Below are 17,813 nucleotides of genomic sequence, written 5' to 3' on the forward strand. Positions count from 1 at the left end.
GTTGATCTTAATTTCACCTTTTCATCTCACTGTTATCATTATTATTTATTGAAAGTCACATAGTATTTTTCCATTTGCTATAACTGCTTGTTGGCTCTTTTTCATTTTTGTTACAATAAACACTTTAAACTGATCATGGGCCCTTTGCTTCTTTGGACACGTAACAAAAAAGCTTTGAGTTCCTCAGCGACTGAAGACAGCTGCAATAAAGTTATTTAACCATCACAATTACTCCAAAGCTGTTTAATTTATAGGCTACTGTAATAAAGGTAAAAATCTTGCATAGTTCCTCTTTAATATCAGCGGCCGAGCTCAGTTCTGCTCCAGGTTTGTTTATAGTTTGTGTGAAGCAGAGATCTGGAGGTACAGACAGATTCAGACATGTCTAAATGTGCAGATATGGGGATACATACATACATACATACATTACATACAGTGAGTCACATGACCACATCAGACGCCTCAGGGTGCAGGAGACCCCCCACGACTCATGGAGCAGGAAAACTAGGCCAACGTGCTGACAGGCTGCGCTGCACCACGCACTTCCTGCTTTGCTAGACGACACCGACGTCTTCACATCACATGACCAGAGGACTGACACACTCACTCCTGTTACCCCTGGACATTTCTGTTCTGAGTTTTGGCAAGGAGGTGTATCTTTGGGTAAACTCTGGATGTCCCAAGTTTCAGAATGAAAGTCCATTTTTTGGACCTGTTATGCATTTTAACGACACCCATGACCCTTCAAGTGGACAAAAATGTCCACCTCTACTCCGCCTATGGGTTTTTTAATGAATTTTAAAATAAAAATTTTAACTAACAGATATCACCATGAAACTTCCCAAGTTTATTTCTCACATTCTCACATCTTTTTGTATTACAGGTTTTAAAATGAGGCAATATCTAATGAGATATGTGCTAATTTCCAGAACTGAAATCTGAACAATGGATAAAGCCCATTTCAAAAGTCTTGTTTTATTGTGTTGACATATTAGAGTCAGAGGTTTTCACCAAGGGGATTTTGGATATCTCTTTTTGTATCACTAAAATACTGTCACCAGCCATAAACCCCATAGATCCCCATAGAAACCATGTGTTCTAGCAGCTACAACAACTGGCCAGGAAGGGGTTAAACATGTTGAAACACATGTCAAAAATGATTTTCATGTTTAGTCAAGCTCTATATGTATCACAAATATTTTGGGAGTAACTGATGTCTAAATTTTGTCCAGGGGTCATGGATGTGGTACAAATTGAAGGATCATCCAAGGGTTAAAGGGATAGTTCACCCAAAATTGAAATTTTAGCGGAAGCTCCCAGTGTTGCTCTGCCGGAATCTCGCACGATTTGCGGAGCCGTGAACTGGGCGTCAATGCAACTCGCGCCAGATTTGGACGGACCAAGAAGAGCAGTGCTGGGAGCTTCCGCTACAAACAAGCTTAAAATATAGACTTATCTAATTTTTTTCAGAACAATTTCTCATGTCGGGGCTTCAATATAAGAGGGACATTACAGACGAGCAGTATGGAGGTATTTGGATGTTTTTTGGTGTGTCTTTTTGTTACGAAGAAAAGTGAGCTCCGTTCTCAACCGTCATATGGACATGCACTGCTACGCCGAGACCCCCTGTAACTCAGAGAAGCCACGAAGGACTCTGAAACTTCTTCCAGCCCTTAGTCCACATGAGGGGGAGGAGATAATGAGGGACATTTCAATTTTGGCTGAACTATTCTTTTAACCTCTGCACTTTGACTCAAGGTCTATGCTCTACGCAAAACAAAACTCCAACTGTTCTCTGATAAATATTAAATAACTAAATACTATAGTATTATTGTAAGACAATGCATATTTTAGGAATACTTTGCTTATTGAGACAAAAATCAAAAGTTAATTAGTGAAATTTAATGTATGTTTAATATGTTGCAACCGTCCCTGATCCGTGTTGCAACTGTCCCCACGTTTGGGGTCAGTTGCAACGTCTGGATTCTTCCATTCAAATGAACATTGTGATTGATGTGCCATATGTAACTATCTTTAAATGGTATGATTAATTAGCTGACAAATGTATGTTTAATCTATAAAAGTTTGGTGAGCCTAGTCCAAATAGTCTCAAAGTAACTGAGAAAAATGTAAAAAGTGTTGCAACTGTCCCCAGTCTCTATATGGGTAAGACACCTGAACACATCCTGCCCCAACTCATAGGTACAAATAGAAGCATGAGTCCAGCTCCTGGATGTTTCTATATCGTTGTTGTTTTCCATTCAGCATCAAACGCAGTCGTGTCTGAGTTTCCTTCAGTCAGTCAGTGTATCCAAGGGGGGGGGGATCTGACTACACCCAGGCGTAGCTCACAGTCGGCCATATGAGGACGGGCAACTGTCTCTGACTCTGGCTGCAGTTCCAGTGCAGTAGATGGTGATCCAGTCATCTGCACTAAAAAAACCATTCATAACTCTGTGAAAAATAAATCAGTATGTAGCTATTACTTTAACTATTTGCATAATGTCACTATAATGTTACTTTTACAAAAAAAAATACATTATTAAAATTATCCGTGATTCTAAATATGCTGCATCATAACTGTATACACGTTCATAAAAATCAAACCGTTTTGAAATCGGACAAAAACTGAGCAAGTTGTGGTCATTATAGCAGAACATGCAGCAGAGGCTTAAAGGATAATTTCCGTTTTTTACAACCTGGACCTTATTTCTAGCATAAAATGAGATCATTTTACTCACCCAGATAACTTTGGTGTCATTTGGAGTTGTTTTGACGAAATCAGCCCCAGTGGAATATCCGTATAACGAGCACGGGCAGCGCAATGCAGCCTCTAAATAACACATTATCCCGCAACACTCGTTCATTTCGCCAATATTTTGTTATGATACACTAGTGCTATTTCCGAGGGTGGTTGATGTTATGAAATCGGGGTCTGTAGGTTGACCTACTGCCCCTCTGCCCAGGATGATGGCATCTCCGACCGCTGCCCGGCTCATTCTGATAATAATCATTCTGCGTCGGCACTCGGGTTCATTTTATCTCAAGACCGGAGCTTTAGTGAGTCCAGGTTGAGAGAGGAAGCCTGTGAAAGTGAACTTCATCAGCTGCTCATTTTGTTCTGACAAGTCAGAAACACACAGAAACAAACCGTAGCGTTAGCGGTAGCAAGTTAGCCGCACCGGGCAGCGGTCGGAGATGACATCATCCAGATCAGAGGTTAGTAGTCAACCTACAGGCGCAGCATGTTGATAACATGCCACCACGGGCTCGGAGGGGAATAACACTAGTGTATCATAACAAAATATTGACGAAATGAACGAGTTTCGTGGCGGATAATGTGTTATTTAGAGGCTGCATTGCGCTGCCCCGTGTTCTCGCATTATACGGATATACGCGCCGCTCCACTGGGGCTAATTTCGTCAAAACAACTCCAAATGACACCAAAGTTATCTGGGTGAGTAAAATGATCTTATTTTATGCTAGAAATAAGGTCCAGGTTGTAAAAAACGGAAATTATCCTTTAATGCTCTGAGGGAGAGAGTTGACCTTACCAAGATGGCCGCCCTACTGGCTACGCTTTGTCATTGGGAAACAGCTGCGGGTGAGTCATCTAGTTCTTATATCTATGAGTGTATCGACCTGTAAACAACACACCAGCACCACGGCTGCTGCAGGACTGTAGCAGCTCGTCCTTCGTGCCTGCAGCACGAGGAGGACAGTGTGTGGGTTGTGTGTTTGTTTGGACACAGCGGTGCATCCTCAGGGGAGCCACACCACCGCAGCACTAAATGTGTTTTTCATGCTCTGAGCTCAGCACAACGTCGAACACAGAGAGACAGAGACAGAGAGCTGTGGTCCTTTCTCTCTGTGTGTGTGTGTGTGTGTGTGTGTGTGTGGCTGCTGGTCAAGGTCGTCCTGTGTGTCGGCCTGCGGAGGGTGAGCGTGTACTCAGCACAGAGCTTCACAGGAAAAAACACCCAGCTGAGTTTGATGTGTGTATGGATGGAGAACGTCTTCTCCTTGTACCCAGACATGGTGATACAAGAGAGATCTGATCCGGATGTTTCCTCAGGGTCTGTTTAAGTCTTTATGGATGATTCTTCTTTACTAAAAATACATAATAAATGAATAAAAATACAAAACATTTCAATAAAAAACATCCAAATGAATATATATCTACACAAATGTTTGTCTTTCATCATCATCATCACCAGTTGAGCTGTTGAACCTGCAGGTGTTGATGTGTCTGTGTGTCTTGGCCACTAGGGGGCAGAAGAATTAATGAGTTGATGGACTGAACCCACAGTTACATAAAGACGAATTTATTGCATCATTTAATTTACCATTTACTCTTTAATTTAATTTTCTTTTTGCTTATTCATTTATTTATTCATTTACACACTCATTTCATTTCAAAACCTTTATTTAAACTTGGAGATATATTGAGGCGTAACCTCATTTACAATATAGCCGAGATGAAACACAAAACATATAAGGACAGAAGACAAAACATTTGAAACATACAAAAGCACAACAGAATGTTATTTATTACTTACTCCCCTCCTTCTCCATCTTCTTCCTCTTCCAATATTTTTTGAAATATTGATTTTGTGTGCTTATTTCTTGTCCTAATGGTACTTGTTGTCTGATATTGTAAACATGAACTGACATATATCTTTATGGTTGTTGTTGATTTATTAATTCTACTGGTGCTGCTAACTGTAATAATGGTAATAATCTGTTCTGTATGTGCCGTTTAACTGATGCACATCATCTCTCTAAAACACAGGCAGCGTTAAATCTTATTGTCATTTAAATGCAGCTTAAAGTTCAGGTTTGTCTTTGTGCTGCAGTAGAAACCACATTATTATTCATGCAGATACTGGTTTGATGTCACTGATGTGTTACAGACAGTTACAGTCTGAGCTGGAGGGGAGAGCGCCCTCTGGTGGATACAGACCATCACTGCTCTCTTTCTCTCTCTCTTCCTCCTTCCATCCTCTCGTCTTCCCCTCAGCAGACAGAGCAAGTTGAAACACTCATCCATCATCCACGTTTCACACACAACTCATCTTTCTCTTCTTGGAAATGAAAACTGGAACGACGTCACAGCCTCACGCCTCCTCTGCCTCCACGATGATCGTCATTATTGATTAATCTGATGATTATTCTCTTGGTTAATTGTTTGACCTGCTGGTGAAAGGGTCTCTAATTACATTTCCTAAAGTCTAAATTACTTTTTTTTTATGATCAACTCTAAGCCCCCCCCCCCTCCCAAAAAAAAACTTTAATTATAACATCAAAAACTCACAAATAAATACATATTTGGCATTTTTGAATGATTCATTAGTTGATTAGCACTTGTTTTTTCTTCTGTATTAATTAATCTGTCATAATTTCAATACCAGTCCAAGAAAAGGGGAGAAACTCAGAAGCTGCAGCTCCCACGGTGAAAACGAATCGTCCTCGCAGGGCCTCGGCTACGCCTCCTCACTCACTGTGAACGACTCCTCTCTCCTTCTGACACACGTTTAAGGGAGTGGAACATCCTCATTTTGATTTCTGGGTCACAGGCTCGAGGACAGAGGAGAGGAGAGGGGAGGAGAGGGGAGGAGAGGAGAGGAGAGGAGAGGAGAGGAGAGGAGGGGGGAGGAGAGAAGAGGAGAGGAGAGGGGAAGGGAGGAGAGGAGAGGAGAGGAGAGGAGAGGAGAGGAGTCTAAATCTTGTCTAAATCCTGCTTCCCCTCTGAGCCCCGGGGGCTGATGGAAGGAGAGGCAGGAAGCCAGGAGCACATTTACATTTTAATCACGCTGATAATGTGCATTGTCCTTGTTTAATAAAAGTGGATCAATGCCTCTGTTTTATCTGCCACCTTGGAGAAAGAAAGAGGGATTAACTGAAGCAGAGAGAGAGAAAAGTTTCTGCTGTGTCCAACTTCAGCATTAAAATCTGTTTATAGGGCCCAGACTAGAACAAATGCTGCTGCTGCTGCTGCTGCTGCTGCTGCTGCTGCTGCTGCTGCTGCTGCTGCTGCTGCTGCACTAGGAAGCTTCACCAGTGTAAACTCTATTTTTATCACTGGTGTTGTTCTGTTCTGGCTCGGTCCGTCCCTGTGGAGAAGCAAGGGGTCGCCTCAGTTCACACACACATTTGTTGTGCTTTCCGCCAGTCGCTGCTGTGCTGCGTCCAACAGAGTTACAGATACGAAGCGACTGTCACACTCATGTGTTTGTGATCAGAGCTCAGCACAGACTCACACAACTTAAAGAAAAAACAACTGACCCAGTTCTGTTTGTGAAACAGGACTCAAGGTGAAGCGAGGTGAAGATTTATAACTCTGTCCATCAAGGACTCCACTTTATACTCAATATACAGAGTAAACAAGCCAATAGACTCTGTTTTAAAGCTCCATTATAAAGGTAGATGTTTGTGTTAAAGCTCCATACAGTATAAAGGTAGATGTTTGTGTTAAAGCTCCATACAGTATAAAGGTAGATGTTTGTGTTAAAGCTCCATACAGTATAAAGGTAGATGTTTGTATTAAAGCTCCATACAGTATAAAGGTAGATGTTTGTGTTAAAGCTCCATACAGTATAAAGGTAGATGTTTGTGTTAAAGCTCCATACAGTATAAAGGTAGATGTTTGTGTTAAAGCTCCATACAGTATGGAGCTTTAATACAAACATCTACCTTTATACTGTATGGAGCTTTAACACAAACATCTACCTTTATTCCATACAGTATAAAGGTAGATGTTTGTATTAAAGCTCCATACAGTATAAAGGTAGATGTTTGTGTTAAAGCTCCATACAGTATAAAGGTAGATGTCCATGTGTAGTGTGATTATAAAGCAGCTCTAGGTTCTATATTAATACTGTGAAAGTATCAAGGCCTCAGTCCACAGAGAAATACACACAGCCTGTATTCAGAAACTGAACCTTAAAACCAGCCGTCAGGACTTCCTGTCACTTTGTGATGTCACAACAAAGCCCCGCCCCCTCACCACCTGGACCCACCATCCAACAACTTGCAGGATTTGGTTTCTCTGAGTGTTTTATTCTAAAAATCTGCTCTATTTTTTATTGGATCACTCAGAAAACAGTCAGCCAATCAGAAGAGAGTCTCAGAATCCCTCTTTTCTGATTGGCTAACACCTATCTGTTGTTACTGGAGCTCCACACTTGACTGTATAATAAAATAATGAGCCAAACACAGTTTTTTATAATCATTGCACACATGTATTTATGAAAAAGCATTGAACAGTAGACAAAGGCTGGTTATTTATTTATATTTAACATATATTATGATATTGATAGGATAACTACTTGGCTAAATAAAAGTGGATTACATTGAAGTGAATAGTTGTGATTTATTTTTGTTTTTTTTGTTTCTTTTTTAAAAACAAATAACAGAAATATGGCAACGGTAAAGGCACATGTTAGTTTAAAAATATCAACACCACTGTGAATTAAACATTTGGCTCCAGGTTTTTTCATAGTGGCTTCTGGTTTATGACAAGCCCAACATCATTAATAATCCGTCCTCTGTAAATCCTCTCAGTCTCCACGGGACGATTCATCCCGAAGGCCCTCGAGGACACATCTCCATCACAACGTCGGATAACAACAAGAAACCGAGGGAGGAGATTAACCTGCGCCCTGAGACTTAGGTGTTTCTTTTTTTCTCTTTATGATATTTCCAACAATAGTTTCTTAAGAAAAAAAAGGTGAAATACTGAGTTGATTTCCCACAGTGCAGCAGGAGCACGCACGTTAATGCTGTCCTAGCTCAGGTTAATCTGAATGAAATCAGTTTTTTTTCTCTTTTTCTCTTTTGTAAAATGTTGTTTTTGTAGTGTGGCTATTACAAACATCTGGAGAGACTCAGATAAAAGACAAAGACAAAAAAAAGAAAGAAAGAAGAACCACAACTGAAGAGACTGACGAGCGTAAACAGGAAACAGACACAGAGAGTAAATATGATCTGAACGCACTGAGACATGTTCTTGAAATATGAAATACTCAATGTCCATTAATGAAAACACGTTTAATAACAATATCTCTGCAGAGACGTGTCGCTGCTCACGTCTTCCCTTGTTTCCACTGTGTAGGACGTTTATGTGAATGGAAGAAAAAAACAAAAAACAAAATAAAGAAATAAAACTTGGACTTGAAGAAATTCCTCAGAGCCTTGAAATGCACTTCAGGAAACAAAGGTTTTCATTTTACAGAGAGAGAGACAGTTGAGCGGACGCGGCGGCTTCCCTTACGTTAGTTAGTGCACCTCGTCTCGGATTGGGCAAGAACTACTGAGGAAAAAAAAACAAAAAAAGAAAAACGCTGAGAAGCTTTTAAACACGGAGGCACAGACAGGTTGATGCAGAGACACTTTTCAGCTGCCGGTTTGAGCGAGAGAGAAGGGCACGAGGACGATTATAGGGTTTCACTGTCGACGGCTCAGTGTGGGAACGTCCTCGCGCAAGGTCACACAACACGGGAGGGGGAGAGGAGGGGTGTGTGTGTGTGTGTGTGTGTGTGTGTGTGTGTGTGTGTGTGTGTGTGTAAGTACTGCTGCAAATCAATTCACATGCATCTGTCTGAGAGAGGCAGGTGTAGACTGTGTGTGTGTGTGTGTGTGGAGGTGTTTGTTATTCATCTGCAGTTTAGAGATGCAGCTACAGAGCTACAGGCGGACAGCGTCCAGTCAGCCAGGGTGGGGATGGATGTGTTCAGGCGCACTTCAATACATCCTGTAAAAGTCAGTTGATTTCACATTTTTATCCCTACATGATGTGGAATAAATGGAATTAAAATATTGAGGCACAAAAACCTGGTTTATTTGAGATCCCTTGGCTGAGATCTTGTCACATGAAGCGTTCGGTCAGAGTAGAAAATGAGTTTCATTTGCTTTTTTTTATTGGTTTAGTCGAGTAAAAGGCAGATATTGATTTATTACATGTGGAATATCATGTACAAAGATTAATTTGGATATTCATATGAAACATTTAGACCAGCTGGAGGACACATGGCCGACCAGAAAACAAACTCCTTATTGAGATAATCTGTTGATGGGTGAATTCATTTAACACATGCTTTTGTTTCTTTTCGTTCTACATGTTACAGCTCTGTTTCCTGTCTCCATAGTAACCATATGTAACTATAACTAACATGATAGGAAGGCAGCGATACGTGAAGAAAAGACTACGTGACGATGTAAATTCTACATCCAAATGTCTAAAATGTGAAGAATTATTATGTTTTTATCGTATTTAACAGTCATTTCATTGATAATCAATTCTGTTTTAGTTTTATTGATTAGTAATTGATTTTTCCACTTCCAGAACAAACTGTTGTTCACCTCCGTCCTCCCTCAGTGTCACGATGAAGCCGTGGTGCTGAAATGACTGATTTCACATAAACGCCTCATCATCTGATATCATAAAGTTAGTTCTTCTTTCCTGAAGAAGTTGGTAGTTCCTGTTAAGAGTTCAATGCTGCTTAGTCATCTCTGATTTTCGTCACCACGGCAACGCGTTAGAAACAGCTGTCACCTTCTTATCTTGGACTCTACTTGTCCATCACACATAAATAGAAATGTCACTTCCTGACACTTGTGCACTGTGAACTGTTATTGAACATCACCCAGTTTATTAAACCCCTGGGGGGTTTTCTATATATATACTATATATATACTGTATATATATTGTTTTATTTTTGTTTTTTTCATTTATTCAATTCTGTAATTTTATTGTATTAAGTCTTGATTGTCACGTATGAGTGTCTGGACCCCAGAAAGAATAGTCCTTACCAAGGTGAGGACTAATGGGGATCCATACAAGCTGGCCAGCTCTCCAACTCACCCTGAGCTTTCTCCTGGTTTTCCCTGTTAAAAGGGTTTCCATGGAGTTTTTCCTCAGTGGATGTGAGGGTCTAAGGGCAGAGGATGTTGTTATGATGGGATGTAAAGCCCTTTGAGACAGACTGGTGGTAAAAACGGGCTATACAGATAAAATTGCCTTGTCTTGCCATAATAAACTAAACTAAACTAATCTCTCATTTAGTCTGTTTGAGTACAAAAAACAACAACCCTGTGGAGCCTCTGACTTACAAGTTAAAGAAGAGCGCCTGAACGCATCGTTAAGTTTCAGCTTAGGTAGCTGTAGCTGTTCGATTGGTTGCATCGCTCAAGAAGGTGGCGTCCTGTGAACGCAGCTTTGAGCTTTTCGTTACTGATCTCATGAACATGTGAAGTGGTTTCTTCAGTTGCTAAGGTTGGGAGGGAGGGGGGCAGATGGGGTGAAGGGGGGTGCAGAGCCGTGTCATGTAACTGCCACAGAGATTGCTGTGTTTGTGTGTGTGTGTGTGTGTGTGTGTGTGTGTACGACGTATGCATCATTAGCGGCGTTGCTTTGCAGAACGAGCACGGGTCTTAATTAATTAGCAGCGGTGCGTTCAAATCGATGCGTTTTGCTTATTATGTTCAGTTTTAGTAAAATACTTCACCGAGACAGAAAACAGCGACGCAGCGAATCAGAGAGAAGCTGAACCACGACTCTGGATCCTCTGCAGAGACACATTGATACTGCACACAGACAAACACACTGACAGACCTGTCAGACCTGCTACTGCAACAAAACATGACATACAGTATCATTACGGACTGTATTTATACACATTTACAGATTCTTTTTTCTTATTATCGATGATTTGATCTGTAGAAATATTGTTGTTGTTGGTGCAGCTGTGGTTTCAGGACTCAGGATGTGTGTGAATCTAAATGGCTGAAAGTTTCCCTTATAAAAACATATTTCTTTGGCTCGTTGGATTCACTTGAGCGAAGCCTCAAGCTCCATCCTGGTGCACGCACTCACTCGCAGCTTTATACTTCATTACTACTATTATTATTATTAACTTTTTATCATCATAGTGTATCTTCACTGGGAACTGACAAGCAACAGCATTTAAACACATTTAGACTGGACAAAGTAAATATGACAAAACACAAAAAAAACAACACATGACAGTATAAGCATCTGAGAGAGAGGATAAGCACTGATACAGGCAAACTTTACTGCGTCTGGTTCCTGCTGCTGGAGTCGATGCAGCAGCAGTGGCGGCGGTGGCGGCGGCGGCGGCGACGACAGGAATCGACCCTGCTCTGTCAGGTGCGTAGCTACATCACGAACAGGAGCTCAGCTCAGGAGTCTTTAATCCTGCTCAACAGAGAACAGAGTCAGAGAGAATAAATTAGGATTATTTCACACAAAAGGAAGAAAATCTGTAAAATAACTTGTTTGTGAGCGGTGACAGTTAAAAAAAAATTAAAATTGATAAGTTTTATTGATGTAGAGCAGTGGTTCCAACGGTCTGTGATGAATCTGAAGCTTGTGCCTGGATTTTGTGACAACACATTAACATTTACACAAAAAATAATTATTTTTAATTTACTATCAGTACTTTGTATGCGCTCATATTAATATGTGAGGCAAACTCTATACCTAAAAACAATTCTTAAAAAACAAAACCTCAAAGAGAACCCCATATTTCGCACAATATGTTTCAATACTGATCAATCTGTAGGACCATGGACGGTACAGCTTCCTTGCATTGACAGTTCTCTGTGATGACATTTTGCAAAGTTTCCTTTGCCTTATTGTGACCTGTCTGGTTTAAATGGTTGTATTGCTGCTTTGATGAAGCCTAATTTGATAAAGTTTCAAATTAATTTTTTTTAAATATTTTGTTAATAAATATGATTTCGTGAGTAATGTAACCTAGTTGTCTTTGTCACATTTTATTTGGCATTATTAAATAATTATGCACATTTACAGATATTTTACATGATATAAGTGATAACACGTGTTATGAAGGCTATTTTGAACAATAGGTGTGCCTTGAGATTTTTACTTGTCCTTTGGTGTGCCTTGGCCACAGAAAGTTTGGGAACCACTGATGTAGAGTCAAGTCTGTGATGAATCTGAAGCTTTTTCCTATAACACTTAACATTTAAAAGTTATTTTTTAGTTTTTCAGTATTTGTTTATTCATCATATCTAATGTGATGATTAAAATCTAGTAAAGTAACTAATAGAAAATGGATCAACCGTCTTGATAACTGACTAATTAACTAAACGTTTTCTGTTTCCTGTTTATCACATATGAAGAATGTTCTGTTTATTCTCTTTGAGAATAAAATAAATTGACAATAAAAAATATGAGGACGTCACTTTGTGCTCCAGAAAACTGTACATTTCTTATACAGTATATTCCAATATCGTCTTGACTTAAAGGGATAGTTCACCCTAGAATGATGTTTTGCTCATTATCTACTCACCCTCATGTTGACTAAGGGCTGGAAGAATTTCCAGAGTCCACCGTCCCTTCTCTGAGTTACAGGGGGTCTTGGTGTAGCAGTGCATTTCAATGCCACGGTAGCAAAGGGACACCAGAGCTCTTCGTAAAAAAACACACACAAAAAAACATCCAAATACCTCCATGATGCTCGTATGTAATGTCCGTCTTGTGCTGAAGCCCCAAATTGCGTAATTGTCCCGAAAAAAATTAAATAAGTCCACATTCCAAGCATGTTTGTAGCATTAGCTCCTAGTGTTGTTGTCCGCTCTTCCGCTGCCAGCGCGCATGCGCAAGGTTCGCACTGATACTGAGACCGACTCGGGTCTTCAAACATGCTTGGAATATAGACTTATTTAATTTTTTTCGGGACAATTACGCAATTTGGGGCTTCAGCACAAGACGGACATTACATACGAGCATCATGGAGGTATTTGGATGTTTTTTTGTGTGTGTTTTTTTACGAAGAGCTCTGGTGTCCCTTTGCAACCGTTGCCTTGAAATGCACTGCTACGCCAAGACCCCCTGTAACTCAGAGAAGGGACGGTGGACTCTGAAAATTCTTCCAGCCCTTAGTCAACATGAGGGTGAGTAGATAATGAGCAAAATATCATTCTAGGGTGAACTATCCCTTTAAAGGGATAGTTCAACATCTTGGCAAATTGGCCCATTGCCATAATCCCTATAGTCGTAGCAGTAGGTTCGTTACCTTTAATTGTCGGTGCAAGCTGTTTTTAGAACGGCGGAGCAGAGCCGTGAGCTGCTCAGAGCTACGCTACGGAGGCTCATTATGGGATTTCTTGGTTTCCCTCATCAAACTCATCAAATACACAATCCAACAACTCCACAACGCTCTGGTGGACAAGTTGTGAGCTGCACATTCACCACGCTATGAGATGCAGTGGTCACCTGTCCCGTTCAGAATTCAGTTCCTGGTGCTGCTACTCACGCCCTCCACGGCCACGGCCCTAGTTACATCTGCGACCTCATTCACCACCACACCCCCAGCCGGTCCTGGAGGTCATCTGACCAGGGTCTCCTGTCAGTCCCTCGGACCCGGCTAAAAACAAAGGGGGACCGGTCTTTTGGGGAAGTGGCCCCCAGGCTGTGGAATGCGCTCCCACCCGATCTGAGATCAGTCCGGTCTGTTGACAGTTTCAAGGGTCAGTTAAAAACACATCTCTGCAGTCTTTAAATGTTAGGAGTTTTTCCCACTGCCGATTTACCACTGTATACATTGTACATATCTAAACTATACTGTGTATAAGTTCTAAATGTGTTTTATAATGTTTGTGTGACTGAATGTCTTTTTTTCCATACTGTGAAGCACTGGGGGTGCTATATAAATAAAGTTTTACTTACTTACTAAATAATAATGGAACGTCAGAGTAGCTTTAGAGGTAAATTCATGCAAACAGCTGATGCACGTTGCCTTCAGGGGCAGTTTTTCATCAACAGTCTCTGTATTTACCTCTAAAACAACTCTGTGTGGTAACGTTGTGTTATTATCTCATAGCGTGGTGAATGTGCAGCTCACAACTTGTCCACCAGAGCGTTGTGGAGTTGTTGGATTGTGTATTTGATGAGTTTGATGAGGGAAACCAAGAAATCCCATAATGAGCCTCCGTAGCGTAGCTCTGAGCAGCTCACGGCTCTGCTCCGCCGTTCTAAAAACAGCTTGCACCGACAATTAAAGGTAACGAACCTACTCCTAAAACTATTACTACTTATGGCAATGGGCCAATTTACCAAAATGTTGAACTATCCCTTTTATAAATTGATTAAAAAATCAGCGAGCTCCCAATAAAATAACTGTTTGTTTGATTGTGGCCTGAAAACTATAATTAATCTTTCATTTTTTTTATTTCCTCTCCGTCCGCGGCGTGTCTGTGTCCCACCTGTGTGTGTCTGTGTCCCACCTGTGTGTGTCTGTGTCCCACCTGTGTGTGTCTGTGTCCCACCTGTGTGTGTCCGTGTCCCACCTGTGTGTGTCCGTGTCCCACCTGTGTGTGTCTGTTGTCCAGGTAGTGCTGAATGTTGAGTGCGTGTTCTCCGGAGAACAAGACGCCGCCGTTCTCCTGGTTCAGGGCTGAAGACCCCAGCGCCGGTTCACAGCGGCTCCACTGGAAGCAGCAGGACCCCTGCAGCGCCGCCTGCTCCGAGAACGGCCCGGACAGCGCCAGCATGTCGCCCCCCCCCCGCCGCCGCCGCTGCCGCCGCTGCCGCCGCCGCCGGGCCGGAGGAAGGAAAGTGCTGGTGGAACATGCAGCTGTTGTGCGCGGCGGCCTGGCCACACGCCAGCCCCCCCTGCTGGCCACACGCCAGCCCCCCCTGCTGCGGGTGGTTCAGTCTGGCCGCGGCGCCGCCAGGCCAGGCGTGTGGGAAGGTTTGGCTCTCCGGGGTTTGGCCGTGACACGCCGCCGGCATCGGCATCGGCATCGGCATCGGCTCGTGTCCGTTCTGCACGACGCCGGCGTGCTGCAGCTTCGGGCTCTGCTGCCACGGCTGCAGGCGGGGGCCCGCGGCGGCGAAGGGAACGGGGATGTTCGGCGCGGCGGAACTTAAGTCGTTACAGGGGATCAGCGGCGGCAAAATGTCCAGGATGCCGCTGCCGCCGCCGCCGGCTGCTGCTGCTGCTGCTGCTGCTGCTGCTGCTGCTACGTTGTTGTGTGGTTGTTGGACAGAGTTGTGCAGCAGCTGCCCGTTGGCCGCCAGCGCAGCGGGAAGACGCTGTCCGCAGACGCCCAGGTGGCTGATGGGAACCGGCCCACAGGACTGGAAAGGGGCGGCGGCGGCGTCGGGCAGCGTGAGCTCCGGCAGCTCGATGGACGGGCTGAAAATGTCCTGGAGCTGCAGCTGCTGCAGGGGGGGCAGGCCGGCAGCGGCGGCGGGGGGCGGGGCTAACAGCGGACCGCGGTGGGACAGTTTCTGGCTGCCGCCGAACGCCTGAGACTCCAACAGGCCTGGCGCGGCGTCCTGCTGCTGGGCGAAGACCCCCTCCAGGGGAGAGAAGGCGTGCTCGGGGCTCGGCGTGGGGAACAGCTGCGGCTCTAACAGCTGATTGGCCGTGAAGAGCGCGGTCGGCGGGTGGTGGTGGTGGTTGTTGTTGACGGCGGCGGCGGCGAGGCAGCTGGGCGGGCCGGCATCCGGCCCCTTCTCCTTGAACAGCACCGTGTCGATGAAGTCGAAGACGTCGTTGGCGAGGATGCTGTCCAGGTCGGAGCGCACGCTGTTCCGGTGGTCGTCCTCGTGGCTCGCCCTCTTCAGCGCGTTCTCCCACTCCATCAGCTCGCCGTCGTCCAGCTCCAGGCCGTGCAGCGCCTCGCCGAAGTCGCCGCTCTGCGCCATCTTCTCCAGGCCGTCGATCACCTCCATCACCGACCGCTTGGCCTCGTCTTTCATCACGGCCGGCTCCCCCGTGGTGGCCACGGCGCCCCCCTCCTGCCACGCGTCGCTGCCGATGCTGACCAGCGCGCGCGAGTCCATGAACACGCGGTCCGCGGGCAGCGGCCGCTCCACGGGCCGCGTGTACGCCGCCTCGTCCTGCCGCAGGAAGCAGTCCACCAGCGAGGTGGGCTGCGGCGTGTCCTTCTTCACCTCGGCGCCGCTGAACAGTTTGTTGAACTGGAACTCGGTGACGTCGATGGTGGGGCCGGAGTTGTAGAGGACGCCTTCGCCCGTGGTGAAGTTGAAGGGAATCTGCAGCCGGCGCTGACGCAGGTACTCCTCGCCCTCAGAGTTCCTGGGAGGAGAGAAGGAGCAAAAAAACACGTTACTATTGGAAACACAGAGAGAGCTCAGAACATCATGAAGGAAGAGAGAAGGATCCGTCGCTCACAGTAACGCTCTCTGATTGGCGATGATGAACTCGGGTCGTCCTCCTTTGTAGATGAGCTTGGCGTTGGACTTCACCCACACCCAGCCGCTGGACTTACTGAGCAGCCTGAACACCGTCATCCCAGTCTCTCCTGTTTTAATCACTGCAACACAACACACCAGGGTTAATATAGTTGACTACAACTAGAACTACAACTAGCTGTGAAATGAAATGAACTGAACTGAAATAACAAGAGAACAAAAACTACAATGAACAATGCAAAACTAACTAAAACTAAAGTTGAGTCAGATAACATCAGCTTAGTTTTAGTTTTCCTAGAGATGTCTAAAAACACCACAGCTCCTTATGGGACGACCCACAGGTAGATAAGAGTGAAGTAGCGTGATGAAGACTGATGGGAACATTTATGGGATGCAACAAAAAAAGGAAAAATCCCACAAATTTGGAAGTTCATCTTCAGAGTCTCACAGAGACTCTGAAAAACTAAGGCTGTGTTTACACGGAAACCATCTGAACAGAAAATGAAAAAGTGGCGTTGCGTTCTCACTTTTTATTCCGCGTTTAGTCAAGCGTTTTTTGGGGGGAAATCTGCGTGCATATTGGTGACACAAAAGTTTGTAGAATCCGACATGTTTGTTGTTATTGTCCTGTACTGGTGCATTCCTCTGAGCAGACACGGTGGACCATTTTTAAGATTTCCACTCTTTTCTACTTTTTCGTCACTGTCTAAATGAAAGGCACATCCGATAAAACATTTTGCTGTTTTCATCCGTGTCGTGAGCGTTGTCGTGTATACAGGACCTAAGACTAAGATTAAACAAAAACGAAATAAAAACTAGTCAATTCCTCAAAAATAAAAACTAAACTAAAACGGCTTTATCACTTGTTGAACTAAAACTAAACTGAAATAAAAAAGCAAACTGAAAAACTAAATAAAAATAAAAACTAATGAAAATTGTAAAACTATAATAATCTTGCAATGTTGTAATCATTTTTTAGAAAGTACCAAAGTTTCTATCTTCATACAGAGATAATTTGTTCTCCAATCTCGGACAAACAACTAATTGTCTTCATGTTTAAAGTCAGAGGAGGAGGAAGGTGAAGTGTCCGACTTACTGCGGATGTGCATTTCGGCGCAGTACATCATATCAGCAGCGTGGATGAACTGGTAGCCGGAGCCTTTCATGCACAGTTCACTCTCTGAATAACCCAGAACGATCTTCCCCCTGGAGAGAGAGAGACAAACACAACTAAAACAAACAAGCATGAAGTTTGTGTGCTGCTGGAATGAGAAATAAATGGTGCATCTGTTTTCTGGGCGACAACAAGCTGAGAATTAAAAATAAACAAAGAAATAAAGAAATAATCAGCCCAAATGAAAAAACAAAACAAAAAACAGGGAGGAAGTTGTTTGACCTGCTGTCGACGCCCGTGGGAGTGAAGTCCAGCTTGTGCTTGGTTTGGAAGAGGAGCATCTTGGCTCTGATCTCCACGATGGATGGCGGCTGCACGGGCATGGCGATGGCGAACAGAGCCAGCTGAGGTTTGTTACACGTCCTGTTGTCCCTCAGCAGACTCTGGCCGTGGAGATACTTCAGCCGGCCCTGGAACTTCAGAGCCTGG

General features: G+C 43.7%; 1 protein-coding gene across 1 annotated transcript in view; it reads right to left on the minus strand.

Moving 5' to 3' along the window:
* Positions 1-7,375: 7,375 nt before the first annotated feature.
* The window catches only part of LOC146965411 (aryl hydrocarbon receptor-like), a 43,561-nt gene continuing 33,123 nt past the window's right edge, over positions 7,376-17,813 (minus strand). Inside the window, exons 7-12 of the mRNA XM_085766229.1 lie at positions 17,607-17,809; positions 17,307-17,416; positions 16,191-16,332; positions 14,583-16,094; positions 14,356-14,548; positions 7,376-11,215 (exon numbers count right to left, since the gene is read on the minus strand). Of these exons, the coding sequence (XP_085622355.1) occupies positions 11,210-11,215; positions 14,356-14,548; positions 14,583-16,094; positions 16,191-16,332; positions 17,307-17,416; positions 17,607-17,809 (2,166 nt within the window). The 3' untranslated portion in view covers positions 7,376-11,209. The remainder of the gene's footprint in view (positions 11,216-14,355; positions 14,549-14,582; positions 16,095-16,190; positions 16,333-17,306; positions 17,417-17,606; positions 17,810-17,813) is intronic.

The sequence above is a fragment of the Trachurus japonicus genome, chromosome 21 (assembly GCF_045865225.1).
Source record: "Trachurus japonicus isolate A0001 chromosome 21, Traja_1.0".
In the NCBI taxonomy this organism is placed as follows: domain Eukaryota; kingdom Metazoa; phylum Chordata; class Actinopteri; order Carangiformes; family Carangidae; genus Trachurus; species Trachurus japonicus.